General features: G+C 39.9%; 1 protein-coding gene across 1 annotated transcript; it reads right to left on the bottom strand.

Annotated features, from left to right (window-relative positions):
• Positions 1-201: 201 nt before the first annotated feature.
• On the bottom strand, positions 202-14,614 carry cdcp1b (CUB domain containing protein 1b). The gene is made up of 13 exons (XM_026156000.1): positions 14,230-14,614; positions 11,673-11,891; positions 10,844-11,185; positions 10,110-10,316; positions 8,930-9,280; positions 7,641-7,853; positions 6,228-6,572; positions 5,228-5,587; positions 4,052-4,249; positions 3,386-3,745; positions 2,445-2,798; positions 2,276-2,357; positions 202-1,337 (listed from the first exon to the last, which is right to left on the bottom strand). Exons 1-13 carry the CDS (start codon positions 14,291-14,293, stop codon positions 851-853), a joined length of 3,582 nt encoding a protein of 1,193 aa, XP_026011785.1. The 5' UTR covers positions 14,294-14,614; the 3' UTR covers positions 202-850.
• Between the last annotated feature and the right edge of the window lie 985 nt (positions 14,615-15,599).

The raw sequence follows: 15,599 nt of genomic DNA, 5'->3' as shown, positions 1-15,599 counted from the left end.
AATGATGGCCGTAAGGTCACGTAAGGCTACACCGCTTCCCCATCATACACTGACAATTTATTGCAAGTCAAAACAAAAACAAAACAATTCTGGTATGTACAGGCTAAGAAAAGGCAAATCTTAAAAAAATAAAATAAAAAAATACTAGTCAACAAGATAAAAAACATTTACAAACAACAATAACGGATAATTTTCCATTTTCCATACTTTAAACAAGTTTAAAAAAAAAAACAAAAACAAACAAACATTCAAGAAATAGTAGTTGCTGCTTTTTCTGTCTGGGAGTAAGATGAAAAGATTGTGAGCCATATCTCTGGGATCAAGGATCCTTAATAAAAAGCTTTGGGACAATTACATAAAGCAGCTAAAAAAAAAAAAAAGAACCAATCAACAGCTCATGTTGGAACTACATGAGCCAATCGTGTGCTTTCACACTGAGGTTCATGGCTGCCTCAACACTGCAGTAAGTACACTTTTTGCTTTTCTCTACTAACTGCATTTGTCTAGAGCTGCGATGGGTCGAGCCAGATGTGTTCCTTATGTCTGAGCCATTAGTGAGACCACAATGTTATGAAACGTTGCACAAGCATAAAGGAAAAGCTTTTGTACATGCACTCTTTGTATCCCAGGGACGTTATTTTCCAGACTTTTAAAAACAGGGCTCACTGCTTTCACTCTTGGATCTCTAGAGCAGACTGAGTTCTACCAAATACCGCTTAGACATATAAGCTCAGACTCCCTGAGTATAGTCACAGCACAGACACGTGCATGAGTACCCCTTGGCAGATACTTGGTGCTGTAAGGAGGATTTTGTAATAGCAGTTCATTGGATGGCTGTGGTCCTGACACACTACAAATAGTCATCCGGTATGGGCTCCATATCAGCAGCAGAGAGTCGGATGGTGTTTATGTCCCCTGTGGTCTTGAATGTGTATAGCTCATTGTCAATCATCCTGCGGTCCTGGAAGCCGAGGCTGTCCTGTCGGTTGATGGGAGTACGTGGACGGGATGGTATGAAAGTCTCAGAGGGATCCATAAACATTTTGTCCCCGGGCTGTGGATCTGGTTCTTTAATGACAGGCAGCGCTCCATCAGCGGGGCCTGTGAAAGTGCGGTAGGTGTCTGTCTGAATGCCGTTATACTGGTCTGGAAACGCCTCGCCGTGGCTGGAGTTACTCAGCAGATGGCCATAGACCATCGTTTCATCTATGGAGTCATAGACGTGAGATTCATTTTCAGATCTGGTTTTGGTGAAGTGCATGTCAGATGGCCGGAAGATATTCCCTTTGGGCATGTATATGGACGATCCCCTGTTCCTTTTTTGATTTTTCTTTTTCCTGTTTGAAAAGATGAAGACAAACCAAAGGTTTATGGTCTAATAATGCCACTATGAGAGACTATGCATAAAAATGTCTGTAAATTTTTTTGTTTGTTTGTTTAAACTTAAATTCACTGGTTTTGCACAGAGGCAAAATTATAAAATGTGTCCATATACTTTGGACTTAACTGTGTGTATATATCAGCAGAAACAGCAAATCAATGGTTTATCTTACAGCAGCTACATTGTTCATATTTATTTTACACTAATATGTCATGACTGCAAAAATAAAAGTTGGTATTAAAAATGGTTTGTGTTCCAATTTGGGCAAAAACAACTTTAAAAAATATATAAAGAAAATATAAAGTAGATAAAAAAGGATGAAAAACTAGGTAATTTTAAGTATGGCTCAGTATCTACTCTGAGATTAAGCACATCGTTACTGATAAATGTAATCACAATGAGAAAAAGTAGAACAAAAAAATTGGGGTAGTGGATGTGGTTTATGTAAAAAAATAAATTTAAAAAAAAGGGTCATTTTAGACAATTGCTTGGTGGTTGCCAGGCAACAGGACGGCCATGCATAATTCAGCTTTTGTGGATTTAAATGACATGTTACTGTTATGAAGTAAAAGTGATATAATGCTTTTATGATGTGTTTTTTGCATAATTGCAAAAAAAAAGTAGTACTTTTAGCCATTTTGCAAGGTGGTTTCTAGGCAACATGATAACTGTGTAAAATCTGATGTAGATAAGAACCTTCAGCGGCCGAAGATGTACCTGTATGCTAAGTTTGGCTGCTCAACTCCTGATGGTCTAGAAGGAGTTTGCAGCCAAAGAAACAAACAAACAAACAAACAAAAAACCAGACACACAGACAGAGATTTCTTTCTAACTAACACAGCCTAGTCTCAGGCATTGTTTAGGCTACCAGTGTTTTGCTGCAGGTGTACTCACTTTGTGACAATGCATACAACAGCTAGCACTAGAAGCAAAAACAAAATAGCTCCTGATATCCCAAGGACGATGGGTAAGAAATCTGTGGAGGAACAAAGCAAACACTGATTAGATTTATGCCCCTAAGATGTTTTGTGTATGTGAATGTGCAACAGTGATAACTGCTTACTCTGCTTCCTCTGCAGATTGATTGTGGTCAGTGCACTAAATTGACGAGTCTCTGGTTCACAGTTGGACATGTTGAGATAGAAACTTTCACCCACCAACTGTTCCACCACCAGCGGATCATTTTCTGAAATACTTAGTTTCAGCTCTCTGTTCTCTATCGTCCTCACATCGATTCCTGTGTGTCCCTCTTTACATTGAGGCTGTGTGACGTTAAAATTGAGCTGTGCTTTGTACTGGTTGGGCAGCGTGACGATCCAGCTTAGGGTGCGGTAAGATTTCATACCCTGAGGCCAGTTGGGGGTCGCCAGCAGTGTTGGAGACATCGTGTCAGGACTGACCGTGTAAATAATGGTCTCTGAAAGAGGGAAGGAATTCATATCAAGTCTAAATCCTGGGTGTTTTATAAATGAAAATAAATAAATAAAAACCCATCTGTGGTGCAACACTGCCTCTGCGTGGAATTTTAAAGTACAATAGCCGCGTACTGCAGCATGTTGTTGTTTAGTCTCTCAAATAAATTATTTTGTTCATTAACTAATTATTGATTCAAATTTCCTTCATCTTAAGGTAATTCTTTAAAATGACTTCTTTAACCAAACTCAAACAACAGAAGACTACAGAACATACTGGATGATAAAACTAGTCACTTTTTACAGATTAGCTCATGATTCAGGTCATTCTCACTTTTGAGTCCTTTTAAATGTTGAATTTGGCTTCTATTATATTTACCAAGCACGAATGCAATGTTTTAAAACAGTCAGACAACAAATAAATGAAGCCATTATCGGGGGAAAAAAATCATAATGACCAGTTATCAGCATTTCTTCTAAATAATATAACTGATACAATTAATGAGTAAATATGTCTGGGCCTGGGTTTTTAGTAAAAAAGAAAAAAAAAAACCCCCAGGCAGGAGCCCAACAATACATATTGACATTTTACCTGTGATCTCCTCGCTGACGCTGATATTGAGGAAAGACCCCGTCATCCTGCTTAACTGCTGTCCCGGAGCTGTGATGGAGATGTTGGCGTGCACTTGGATTTTTTGGATTACGCCATCAAAGCAGAAATTTCCAACAAAATTGCTACCCTCTTCTTCTGCCAAGTGCAGAGAAAAAGGCTCTTTACACTCCTGGCTGGGCAGGGACTGCCGCAAACTTCCTTTTGGTGACACCAGGTCCCACGTTTTGGTTTCGGGGATGTTGAGGTGCCAGGTGAAGCTGTTGAGGGGCATTGGCAGGCAAGGCTCCATTGTGGACACAGAAAGTGTAGTCACCGGGCACGACTCTGTGTTCTTGCAGTCTGTCATCCAAAAGCATGAAGTGAGATCCATGATATTAAGTTTCCAAATAAAGCACAACTTAAATAGTAAACTTTTTTGTTGTTGTTGCAAAAGTTCTTATTTAAACCAACAGAAGGACTCTTGATGAGCTTTTCTTTGAAGTCTCAGAAATAAAGCTAATAAACATTTTTCTCAAAATATCAGTCTATCCTTTTAGACTTTAAATCGACTATTTAACTTAGATTTAATCTTTTCTATACCCAGGAAACAGAGATAGATCTACTGTCATGTATAAGAAAACACATTTCAGGAATGAGAACTCTCACCAATAACTTTTTTGGCAGTCAGGCGTATGTCTTCATTTGGGCAGTCGAGGAAGGACAGTTTGGCTATTGATCCCGCAGTCACATTTATCTTCTCTTTAACCTCAGAGTTGATGCTGATCTCACAGTAGGAGTCAGAATTTAGATTCTCAATCTGCAGGGACACTCCCGGGTCTTTGGTTAGATCCACGGTGCACAAAACTAAAATGCAAATAAAAATAATACATATAGATAAAGATAAAGGTAATATATTCAATAAAAATAAATACAAATAAATAAAAACAAAACATGAAAAAAAATAATTTTTCCCCATCTAGATGTGAAAATAATGTGGGACATGACAAAGCAGAGACACCATACTTCATCTATTTTTCTTTGGCTTATCTGTGGTCACAGCAGGAGTTGGAGCTCATCAGAGCTGTCATAAGGTCAGATATGGGCTACATCTTGGACAGGGTAGCAGTCTATATGGCTAACATGGAGACAACCATTCACTCTCGCATTCACACCAATTTAGAATCACTAATTCACCTAAGACACATGCCTTTGGAGGCTGGAGTGCCCAGAGAGAACCACACAGAAAGTGCTCAGCTGACCGGCGGATTCAAAACCTCCTTGCTGTGAGGCGTCTATCAAATGGACACTAAAATTTGTTCTCTTCACATCCTCATAGGCATCGTAACATTTTGCCACATTGTCTCCAGACTCGTTTACGCTCATCTCATGTCATCTGTTGATGACACATATGAATGTACCATCGTGAAGGACTACACTGCACTACCTGTGTAAACCTGAACAGGCTGCAGATTTGCTGAAGAATTTTGTTCCCAAATTCACAATGAAAACATTCAGTGTGCAAACAAAATGCCTGTTTAGATTCGGACCCTTTCTACTATGACTTCACTGTAATGGGTTGTTGATAAAAGTGTTACACAGTCTCCATTTTATCTATATTTTGGTGTTAACATGATACTTGCATAATGTAATGAACTTAAGTTTAAATAAATGGAATTTTTGCCCATACAAATTCCATAAACTCATCGAAAAACATAAATAATTACATTACAATATCTACCATAGTTAAAGGAAATAAAATATAGCTTGATGTTTAAAATAGCTTGATGTTTAAAAAAACAAAACTGTGTACGAGTCCCAGCTGTTTATGTTTTAACACTGTACCTGGACGGCCGCTCCTCACCACAGAGACGCTGTAGTTCAGCGTGAGACCTGGCAGCGTCGTGTTGGTTTGACAGTTTGTCAGCACCATGTTGAAGTTGCCCTGTTGATGCTCCGGCTGAGGATCCTTTAGAGCTTTGGTTACCGTCTTGGCCCCTGCCTGATACTCCACCGTCACCTCTCCATTGTTGAGGCACTCGGGGGATGTGACGTGATCAAAGAGCACGGTGTAGTTGTGCATCCCGGGCACCGTGAAGCTCCACTGCATCTGCATGTTGTCAGGGAAGTCTCGAGGAAAGTTGGCTGTCACGAGTGTTGTGTCCGATACACCTCGTGGTAGGTTGACCCCCACTATCGCGATCACTAAGAGTAAAAAAAAAAAAAAAAAAAAAAAAAAAAAAGAAAGCAGCGGACACTGAAGTTAAAAAAAATATCAAGATTTCATAATATTTCATAAAATTTTAGAACACAAAAACTCAAAACATTAATTCTAACCTTTTCATTAATTTTTGCTGTTGTAGTTATGCATTCTTTATGATTAAATAATTCTTTATGGTTGTGAAGTAAAACAGCGAGCAACTGACACCTGAACTATACCAAATCTCTATACAACACCAGGTCAGTGTTATAAATCCCCATTGCTTTGCAAGTTATTTGGACACTCCTGTGATTCACCTGGTAGAACAGGCAACCTGAATGCTTAAGGCCTTGCAGCAGTATTTTGGATTCATCCCAGACCATGCTGCATTTTTTTGTCTACTCTGTGCTGCCCTATATGAATTAATGTATAAACAAAAAAAAATAAAAGCAATTCATTTAATAAATAAAAGCCCAGATTTTCATGGAAAACATAATATTTTACAAGTGGCAATATGAGACTATTAACTATGGTAATGTTTCTAAAAAGTGTTTCAGAATCAGAATCATTATAAGTTCTCTACTCAATGATTTATTGTGCTCTCTGTCTTGTCTGAGGTTTTTTTGTAGATATAAAATGACTCACTGTTTGTCTCAGGCCCGCCACTGAGTTTGAATTCAAAAGGATCCATCTTTGCATTCGCCGGCACCTTTAGAGACACGCGGCCCCTGTAGCGACCCTGGATGGCGGTCACAGATCCTCCCCTGCAGAAGGTACCAATATTTGCCTGCCCGCGTAAATAGATAATAAAAGAGTACTTGTGCTCATCCGGGCATGTCTCCTCACTGGAAATCTGTCTCAGTCCCTGTTCTGGGAAGTCCAGTTGGAATGTGTGAGTGAAATCAGTTTTCAAGTCCCAATTGAAGGTCCGGTTGAACTCTGGGAACACCGAGGACTCGGCCTGAACCGGGTCACCAGAGAACGGGGCGTCTGTCCAGATACAGATAAAACAAAAGAGATGGTGAGTTTCCAATGGCTTTTCCCCCTCACTCTCCAACCTTTCTCCAGGTATCTCAGGCTCTGGAGGTTAAGTTGATTCTACTACATGCTCCCAGTCTTTACCATTTCCATTGTACACTAGTTCTATTCTGATAAGCACACAGCAATGTTTAAACGTCTAATGCGACATATGTCAGTCATAGCACAAAGTCCACTTGCATTAATTTTTTTTAAACCTTCAGCTTTGTCTTTACCTGCAATCACTGTTAGCTTTAGCACCTCTTCATGTGTAAATTATGTCTAATCAGCTTATGACCGCTTTAAAAATTTAAACATGCATTTACTTTCTGTCATGTACATTTCTAGGCCACTTCATTAGATACACCTACAACTGCTCTTTAATGCAAATATCTAATAAGTCAATCACATGGCAGCAACTCAATGAATTTGGCCAAGTAGACCTAAACGATGATCAAAACGACTTGCTGAAGTTCAAACTGAACAGAATGGGGAGGAAAGGTAATTTAAGTGGCTTTGAATGTGGTATTATTTTTGTGTCAGATAGGCTGGTCTGAGTATTTTCGAAACTGCTAATCTGCTGGGATTTTCCCACAAAACCATCGAAAAACAGATAATATACGGTGAGTATCAATGTCTTTTCGGTGCCAGAGGTCAGATAAAAATGACCAGCTTCAGTTAAAACGACTGCAGAAATATGCAGCGACTGCGCTGCAAATCAACTATGACACATCAATTTTGGGACTAAATCTGTTAGGAATGTTTCCAGCACTATGTTTCAGAAAAGCTAATAAGCTAATCAGCTCATCATGTATTTTGTTCACATAGTCATTTACAGGCGCAGAATGCTCCTTAGGTATCTCATGAAAACTAGATGATACCCCCCACGGAGGATTCCCCAAGCTGGCCAATCATGAGAAAGTGCCCTTTTAGATAGGAGATGTTAAAGAAACCAAAGCTAAACTGATGGATTGCACAAATTTACGGTCTTGGACAAATTAGACCTTAAGACCTGACTTCACATATTTTAACTCTACATACCAATTTCTCTGTTGACCTCCACACTGAAGACATCTTGAGGTCGAGGGCAGGTAAACTGTACTGAGACGTTGCAAGGAGATAACAGCTTTAGGGTTTCAGGGTAGCATTTGTAAGGTGCCATCTGACACACGTTGCAGTCGAGCTCTTGATTCACCTTCGTGATGATAATTTTGGTTTTCTTGATTTCAGAGGCCACAGACATCATTCTGCTAGCTAAAAACAAAAGGTGCACAAGATGGTGAGATGCTGATCCAGCTGAAGATAATGCAGCTCTATACTAGTCTGATAAAATATTCATATTAGACAGACATGAAATAATTTACGGGTGGTTTATAGTTGTGACCTGGAGTTTATATGCTCTCATGAGCATAAATGCACTGGCAATTTGGGGTTTTAATGATTTCTTGGAACAGTTCCTTTCTAGGGTGGAATAATTGGACAACATACATCTTTAATTACTTTAAAAAACAAGAATTGGGTGCACAAGTTTGAATTTATTTTGGATTTTCTCTCATCCACACAGGGTCAAAAGTATACTTATAAGATCAAATGTATACATACACTCCCACTAATATTTGGTTAAATTACTCCTTTCATCTTTAACCTAAACCAGATGCTTTTGGTTTCCATCAATAAGCTTCTGGCACAAATCTGTCTGGATATCTGACCACTGTTCATGGCAGAATTGGTAGAAGTGTGTTGGAGTGCATGAAAACTCCTAATCACAACTTTACATCATTAACACCTTTAAGCCAAATCAGTTCAAGAAAACACTGCTGGTCAAATATTCTTATAAAACGAAACATTTCCAACAGCCTCAGCAGACCTTTAACGAAATAAAATAGAAAACTAATATTATGCTATTTGTGGTTCAATTAAGAAGGGAGACATAAATATATTTATAGTTGATTTTTCATAAAAACATAATTAACATTCTACTTATTATTTATTTATTTGTTTTCACACAAAATTTAATCAGGTATAGCATATAATTTATTTTAGTATAACTTTTTAACATTTGGCTGGGGACAAGAAACAAAGCTTAGCTTTGCTTTCCCTATTAATCATTGTCCAAGTCAAATATATACAGATTATAGTAACTACATTTGAGTTATAGGTCCTTAGCTGCAACTGTATAAAGAGGCCATGATTGAATCATTACCATTTTAAAGGATTTATCAGCCATTGTTAAGGATATGTCTCCATAAATATGTGCTATGATGTTTTTTCTTTATATAAAATGAATAAAACATCTTCCTCTGCGGGTTCTAGAAAGTGTTCAAACTTGCCTCTCTCTGTTGCTTTGACATTAAATGCTGCCGACTCCAGTTTTTCTCCTTTGGGCACTTCAATAGTCACAGTCGTTGCTCCAAGCAGATTCAGATCAGACACTGTCCCGCCTTTGCAGTAGTTGTTACTTTGAATTTCGCCACTGCGTTTAATTGTACTCACTGAGTACTGATAGTCATCTGGGCAGGTCACCCCTGCAGAAATCTCCTTCAAACCACCACCAGGAAAGTCCAGCGTTAATACAGTACTCTCTGGGACACTGATGTCCCACGTCAAGGATCTTTTGAAGGCATTAAGTTGGTCGGGAACAATTTCTGCTGCAGAAGGTTTGCAGGAAGTCTTGGTGCATTCTGGATGAAGAAATTAGGAAATATTTTAATTTCACATGATGGCTGAGGAGGATGAAATGTGAAGTTTTCCATCAATGAGAGCAATGCCAAAGTAAATGTAGAAATACATGCAGAAAAAACATCATAGATAAATGCGCAAAAGTAGTATTTTTGCAACAAGCTGATTCCTAAAGTGCTTTTAGTCAAAAACTTGGCAGCATGCTGCACAGTGTGTTTTAAAGAAATGTGAGGAAACTGGGTCACTTGGGATAAAATAAGTGGAAGTGGAAGGTCTAAAAAAAACCCCAATCAAACAAACAAACAAAAAACTACAGTGGATGAATAGTATCTGAAGTTCATGTCCAGCAAAGACCTAAAACAAGATTTGAGAGATCTGGCTCTCCGGTTGATCCGTCTACTGTTCAGAAATGGCCTCAGTGGAAGAGTAGCTATTAAGAAGCCATTCTTAAAGCAGTGATACAGGGATAAAAGGCTGAGGTATAACAAATTACACAAGCACTTGATTGACAATCATTGTAGGTCTTACGGAGTGATGAATCCAGATTTGAAAATTTTAGTTTAAATTGCTATCAATATGTACGGAGGAGGTCATGAGGGAGGTACAACAGTGAGCATCTACAGCCATCTGTAAAACACGGTGGAGGCTCTGTCATGGCTCGGGGCTGGATTTCAGCCAGTGGTGTTGGAGATGTTGTCAACATCGATAGAATTATTAAGAGAACAAATGTTGATCCACCATGCAAAACCTTTTGGAAAGCAACTGATTGGCTTGATTTTTTAACCTTTATTAGTATATTAATTTATTTGTCACAGCTCCAGCAGCTCTCACCTATTGTCTTTTTTATCTTCACATTGAACCCGTCTTGTGGTTTCGGGCAGCTGAACACCACTGACAGTTTCTCAACATTGTTCAGCGTCTTTTCCGTGCTGCAGGTGAGAGTGGGGCCTTCAGCGGTGCACACTTCACACACCGATTCCTTCGGGTCCCGGCTGAGGACCATGGTCGTGCTGGAATCAACGCTTATGACCTCAGTTTCTAAACAGAGTGAAACACAGAGTGAGACAGAGGCCAGGGTTGAGTTGCACCAGCTCTTAGCCAATCCCTTCACAGGGTCCTTGTAATAGAGTCCACCATTAAAGCTTTAATTCAATTACTCACTTTTGCCTTTAGTGATGGATGGAAAAACTATGAAGTGTGCTGCCACCACTGGCCAGCTTGGCTCTGTCTACCAGCACCATTAAACCCCACTATAATCTAATATCTTCAGACCCACAAATGGCAAATTACAGGCTTTATCTTCTTTGTTCACACAAATCATCTGCAAGTAGCAAGAAACCTATTTCTATGAAAGACTGAATGCAAATAGGAAATAGGAAATATTTAGAGCAAATGCACACAGTTAAATCATTTTTTTAAATCTGACCGATTTTTGGTGACTCATTTTAAAAGTTTTAAGCTATAATTGGGTTACTTAACAGGTGGTGCAGCTCCAGTTAAACCCAGCATTAATCCTATGGAGCTTCTAATTAAAAGAGAGTCTATATTTAGCAAACAGTTCTTACTCAGTTGTGTGACAGAGGTCTGAAACAGCTCACTGACCACCTGAGCCTTTGGTTTCACTTGCAGAGACACGACAGCTGGATTGATCAGATACAAACTGTTCACAGAACCGCCTCGACAGTACTGAGTTTGGGCCTTGCTGCTGGCTATGGATGTGGACACAGAGAACTGATGTCCATCTGAGCATGGCTGTGATGTGTCCGTCAGCCCTCCTTCGATGATGCTCAGGCGCACGACTGTGTCCTGAGCTGCATTCAGATTCCAGGTGAAGATTCTGGCAAAGTTAGTCAGGATGGATGGTTGAGTTTGCAGAGTTGGTGGGCTGCAGGCATTTTCAGTGCATTCTGGATTTCAGTCGAAGACAAGAAAAGATGCACAGATGGGTTAAAAAAAAAAAAAAAAAAAGGTACTCACACCTTAATTATGCTTAATCTGCATAACACTGAAAATGTCTTTAGAAAAATTAGTAAATGAAAAACCGTAGATGCCACTGCTATATCTAAGTGGATTTGCATTCGAGCTTTGAGCTTCTATCACAATAGAAATAACCACCAATTGACTTGACTGGGGAAAAAGAAATTGTTTTCTGAGGATTAATTAGAAGCAAATTAAAAAATAAAAAATAATAATGGAAAGTCTCAATGCAATAAAATGTCAGGGTAGGAAAAAGCTGTGAAAGTAGAGGCTCCTGCACAGTGGTTTTTTACATCAACGAATTATCTATCCTTGAAGCTATGATTAGACCAAATGAATACTTACTCTACATTTGCCTTCAAAGGGATAAAACACTTTAAACGAGGTCTGATCGAAGCTGAACGTGAGTAAACTCACCGATGGAGTGAGCAATCGTCACAGTGTAAGACTGCTCGACAGGCTGGGGGCAGGAAAACTCCAGTGTGGTCTCAACTTCAGGTACCAGAGAGAGAGAGGAGTGGCAGGGAAGCGGTGTGCTGTTCACCTTGCTGACGATACACACAAAACATTTTGGCTGCTCGGTGGACACTGTCACATTCAAGCCTTTGTCTGGTCGAACGACCTCCTGCTGGGATTCTGGAAATCAGATCCAATAATGTGAATATGCTGTAAACTAATCTTAAGAGAAGATCAACAAATGCATAGCTCTACAGGGATAATTATATCAGACTTTAGTCACTTTGGTTCACCCTGAAAGATAAGATCCCATAAAATGTACACATTCATGTCCACCAGAAGATGTATTTTTACCTAAAAAGCCACAGTCAGATTCAGATTAGTTTATTTTTTATATCTATGACCAAATACTTGTGGTCTTAATGATATATAAAAGAAACAAACACATCCTTAAACAGTCCAGCTGATTTTTCTGTTCATGCCTGAGCAAACACAGCAGCTCCAGGCACACCTATTCCCATGCACTGAAGTAGCAGACAAGCGCAAATTAACTGAATTTCGATAAACGTGAGTCACCTAGTGAGTAAAGAGAGGGTGAACCAGTTTTAAAAAGCATAATGAGGTGACTCTCCCGTTGTTTTCTCCTGAGAATGTTTTTCTAACTCTGGGAGAAGCAGTTTTTCTCCACAGTAGCAAGGCTTTTAAACCAGATGTGGTTACAGGTGTTGTTTTTGGTGGTCTTTTCTATTTAATCATCCTGTTTCCACAAACTTCTGTGCCATTTCTACAGTTCCTGACGTCAACATTGCATAATTTTGGCACATTCTTTGCCTGCACGTTCATGCTAGTCTATCCCAGAGGTTACTCTACTCTGCTGGAATTAGATCTGGTGACTGAGGATGCCACTTCATCATGACTGCTTTCATGATCGTGCTCAGAAGCTACTTTTTGTTGGTGACTTGGTGTGTTAACATGATGCAAGCAGCTACTGGAATATTGTAACCAGCAGCCATTCTGGTATGAACACAGTTGGCAAAAATACCATAAATGATCAAAGTGCATCAAAAACACCATCCCCACATCACCAGCCCGGACTGGTGACTAAAGGCAGGCTGGGTCACTGGATTCACGCTGCTGATGCCAAATAGTGACCTTACCATCAGCCATGTAAAGAGTAAAATCTGGAGACTGTGGTGCTGAAAGCCCCTGGAGATCAGTGAGCCCAGATGGACTCAAACCAGCTCGTTAGGCACCAACAATACTCTCTCATTATAAATGTTTTCCCCATTCTGATGTTTAAAGTTAACTGCAGCTCATGACCTACACTGAGGTGCAGCTACATGACTAGCTGGTTGATTAGATAAGAGTATGAATAGGAAGGTGTACAAGTAACACACTCCATGTGAATATTTTGTAACGTATGCAAATAATCAGGGAAGTTCACACACCCTCATATATTACAAAGCACACTTATTCCTACAGTTACAAACTTACTGCCCTGCTTCCCATCCTCTGCAAATATCAGAACTCTTCTCTTAACTTCTTTATTTTCTGCCTGTTATTTACTTTCACCAAACTCTGCGAAATGCGGATTGACCTACTTCCTGATTTATCCTTATTTCACATCAGTTCTATGAATGGAATTCAAGAAATTCCACATTTACTCACATACCCTCCTACTCTGAATGAGGTGAAACCCTCACATGTGCAATCACATGATAATCCCTGCCTGGACCATATCTGCTAAAAATATCAAGAAACCTAATACTAAACATACAATCTAGGATTTAAAACCAAAACAAGCGACAAAATAAATATATTTAATTAATCCTCACTCTCAAAGCAGTGAGCATAATGTTACCTCTTCCTCTCTCTCAAGCTAAAGCAAAATAAAGTCCTTCTTTAACCTGAACCTGTAACAACTAGTCCACAAAGGGCTTCTTGCAACCGTAAACAGTGGGTGTGTTGAGAACGTCACACCGTCCAAAGTTATTTAGAAGTCATTTTATAAATATGATAAAAACCCTTTTTTAAAGTTAAACTTGCTGATGATGATTTCAACCCACAAAACCGGGAAGTTTACATCTAGCATAAAACGATTATTTAAAAACAAAAAAACGAGCAACAGATTGTTGGTCAATCATTAATGAAGTCGTGATGAATTCATGCCTCCAGGAAGCTCCATAAATGCCTCATAAACCTTTTTGAAAATGGAGGTCTGGAAGTGGGAGCTATGAGTGGAAACGCGCTCCAGCCTCAGTCATGTCTGAGCTGCCTTTAATGCTCGTTATTATCCTATCATTTATTGACACGGAGCTTTAAGCACAGCTTCGCTTGAGTGCATCTTTACAGCAGCTCAGCGCGCGCTCCTCTCAGCTGTGTTTTTGACCCATTTGGCGCAAGAACGCGAAAAGAAGCCACGCTTTTGACACGAGGACGTTTCGTGTTTTGTTTTGAAGATGCACGTAGATTCAACAAACAACACAAAATACTGAATGAGGTCGTTTTTTCCCCTCACCTGATGAATCCAAGACTGCCAGAAACAGAAGCGCCAGGAGAGCGCAGGTCCTGCAGAGCCGCATGTCCTCAAAAAAAATAATAAAAATAAATAAAATAAAAGCAAAATAATTTTAAATGATTGTTTTTGTAAGTTAAAAAGATAATCTAAAATCGCCGCCTCTCTTTCAGATACAGCTTACAGCTGCATTTCCAAACGTTACAACAACAGCAGCAGCGTCGCTGACAGCCACTTCCTGCTCACGAACACTTGCGCGCAGCGGCACAGAAGAGGGCGTGGACCGCAGGTAGAGTACCTGTCCAAACTTGACAGGAAGAGCAGGCCCTGCCGCTGTGCCTTTAAGCAGGAACACTGCAGCGATAGCGCACGCAGTCCGGACTCTTAGATTAAGACGCGGGTCCTCTTCTGACTTCCCTTGCACTGTGTGGGACAATGAGCGCCCTATTTATAAGCAGCCAAACATGCCAAAGATTGTTGGCATCGTGCTGTGTAACCCCCCAAAATGTGGCAGACGAAGGGTGTGGAAGCAGAGCCCAGAGCATAAGCAAACCTCGTTGCATCATAGCTGATAAATATACTGATAGACAGAAGTAGTCTGAATGATTAGAAATATTAAAGCTTCAGAAGGAATATTAGTGAGAAGCAAAACAGGCATAAATCAGGTTGTTCCTGGTCAGCTGGAATTTCCATTTTGTAAAATGGAGATGGAAACGTGATTAACTGTGCGTAAGACAGCTTCTGCACAGCACTCCCGCAGTTGCAGAGACTGCCTCCTGCCTCCACACGCCTCGTGACGCAGACATTCCTGCACAGAAACATACCTGAGGGCTAGACAGCTCACAAACACACATCCAGGTACTGCTATTTGAGTCAAAATGCCTGAATTAAACCTTCAGGCATTTTTGACGTATATGAACCCAAACCTCTACATCATGACAACACACTGGATTACACAAAGTTTTTAAAAAAAACAGTACACACGCGCGCGCGCAACCAACATACAAACGACATGCAAGTTTTTTGGTGAACCAGTCTGACAGCTAGGAGAGTGGGCGTTGTGATGGAAGCAGACAGCTTCACAAGAGGACCTCAGTGAGGAATCAGCAGCTGTCAGACGCCCCCTCCCTCCATCCCTCCCCTGCTCCAACTGTAACCGTAGATCCAAAACACGAGCTGCATGAGTTTCTGTTCTTTATCCTCTCTGCGTGGAAGCTAATGGAGACACGCAAGCAACTTTAAATGACCTGCTGTAATACACTTACAATATAATAACAAGCTGTCATTGTCAATTGGAAAGATTAAAGACTTTAAAATAAAAGAGGAGGATTAAGGACCAAATATTAAAGGTTAATAAGTGTAAAGAGCCACTT

Source organism: Astatotilapia calliptera, chromosome 22, assembly GCF_900246225.1.
Source record: "Astatotilapia calliptera chromosome 22, fAstCal1.2, whole genome shotgun sequence".
NCBI classification, from domain to species: domain Eukaryota; kingdom Metazoa; phylum Chordata; class Actinopteri; order Cichliformes; family Cichlidae; genus Astatotilapia; species Astatotilapia calliptera.
This window is presented reverse-complemented; position numbering and strand designations above follow the sequence as displayed.

Coding starts and splice junctions, on each gene's coding strand:
- cdcp1b (XM_026156000.1), bottom strand. CDS start 14,293: ATGCGGCTCTGCAGGACCTGCGCTCTCCTGGCGCTTCTGTTTCTGGCA. Junction 11,892..14,229: donor GGCAGTCTTGGATTCATCAG/GTGAGGGGAAAA, acceptor TCTGATTTCCAG/AATCCCAGCAGGAGGTCGTT. Junction 5,588..6,227: donor TGGCGGGCCTGAGACAAACA/GTGAGTCATTTT, acceptor TTTTACTCTTAG/TGATCGCGATAGTGGGGGTC.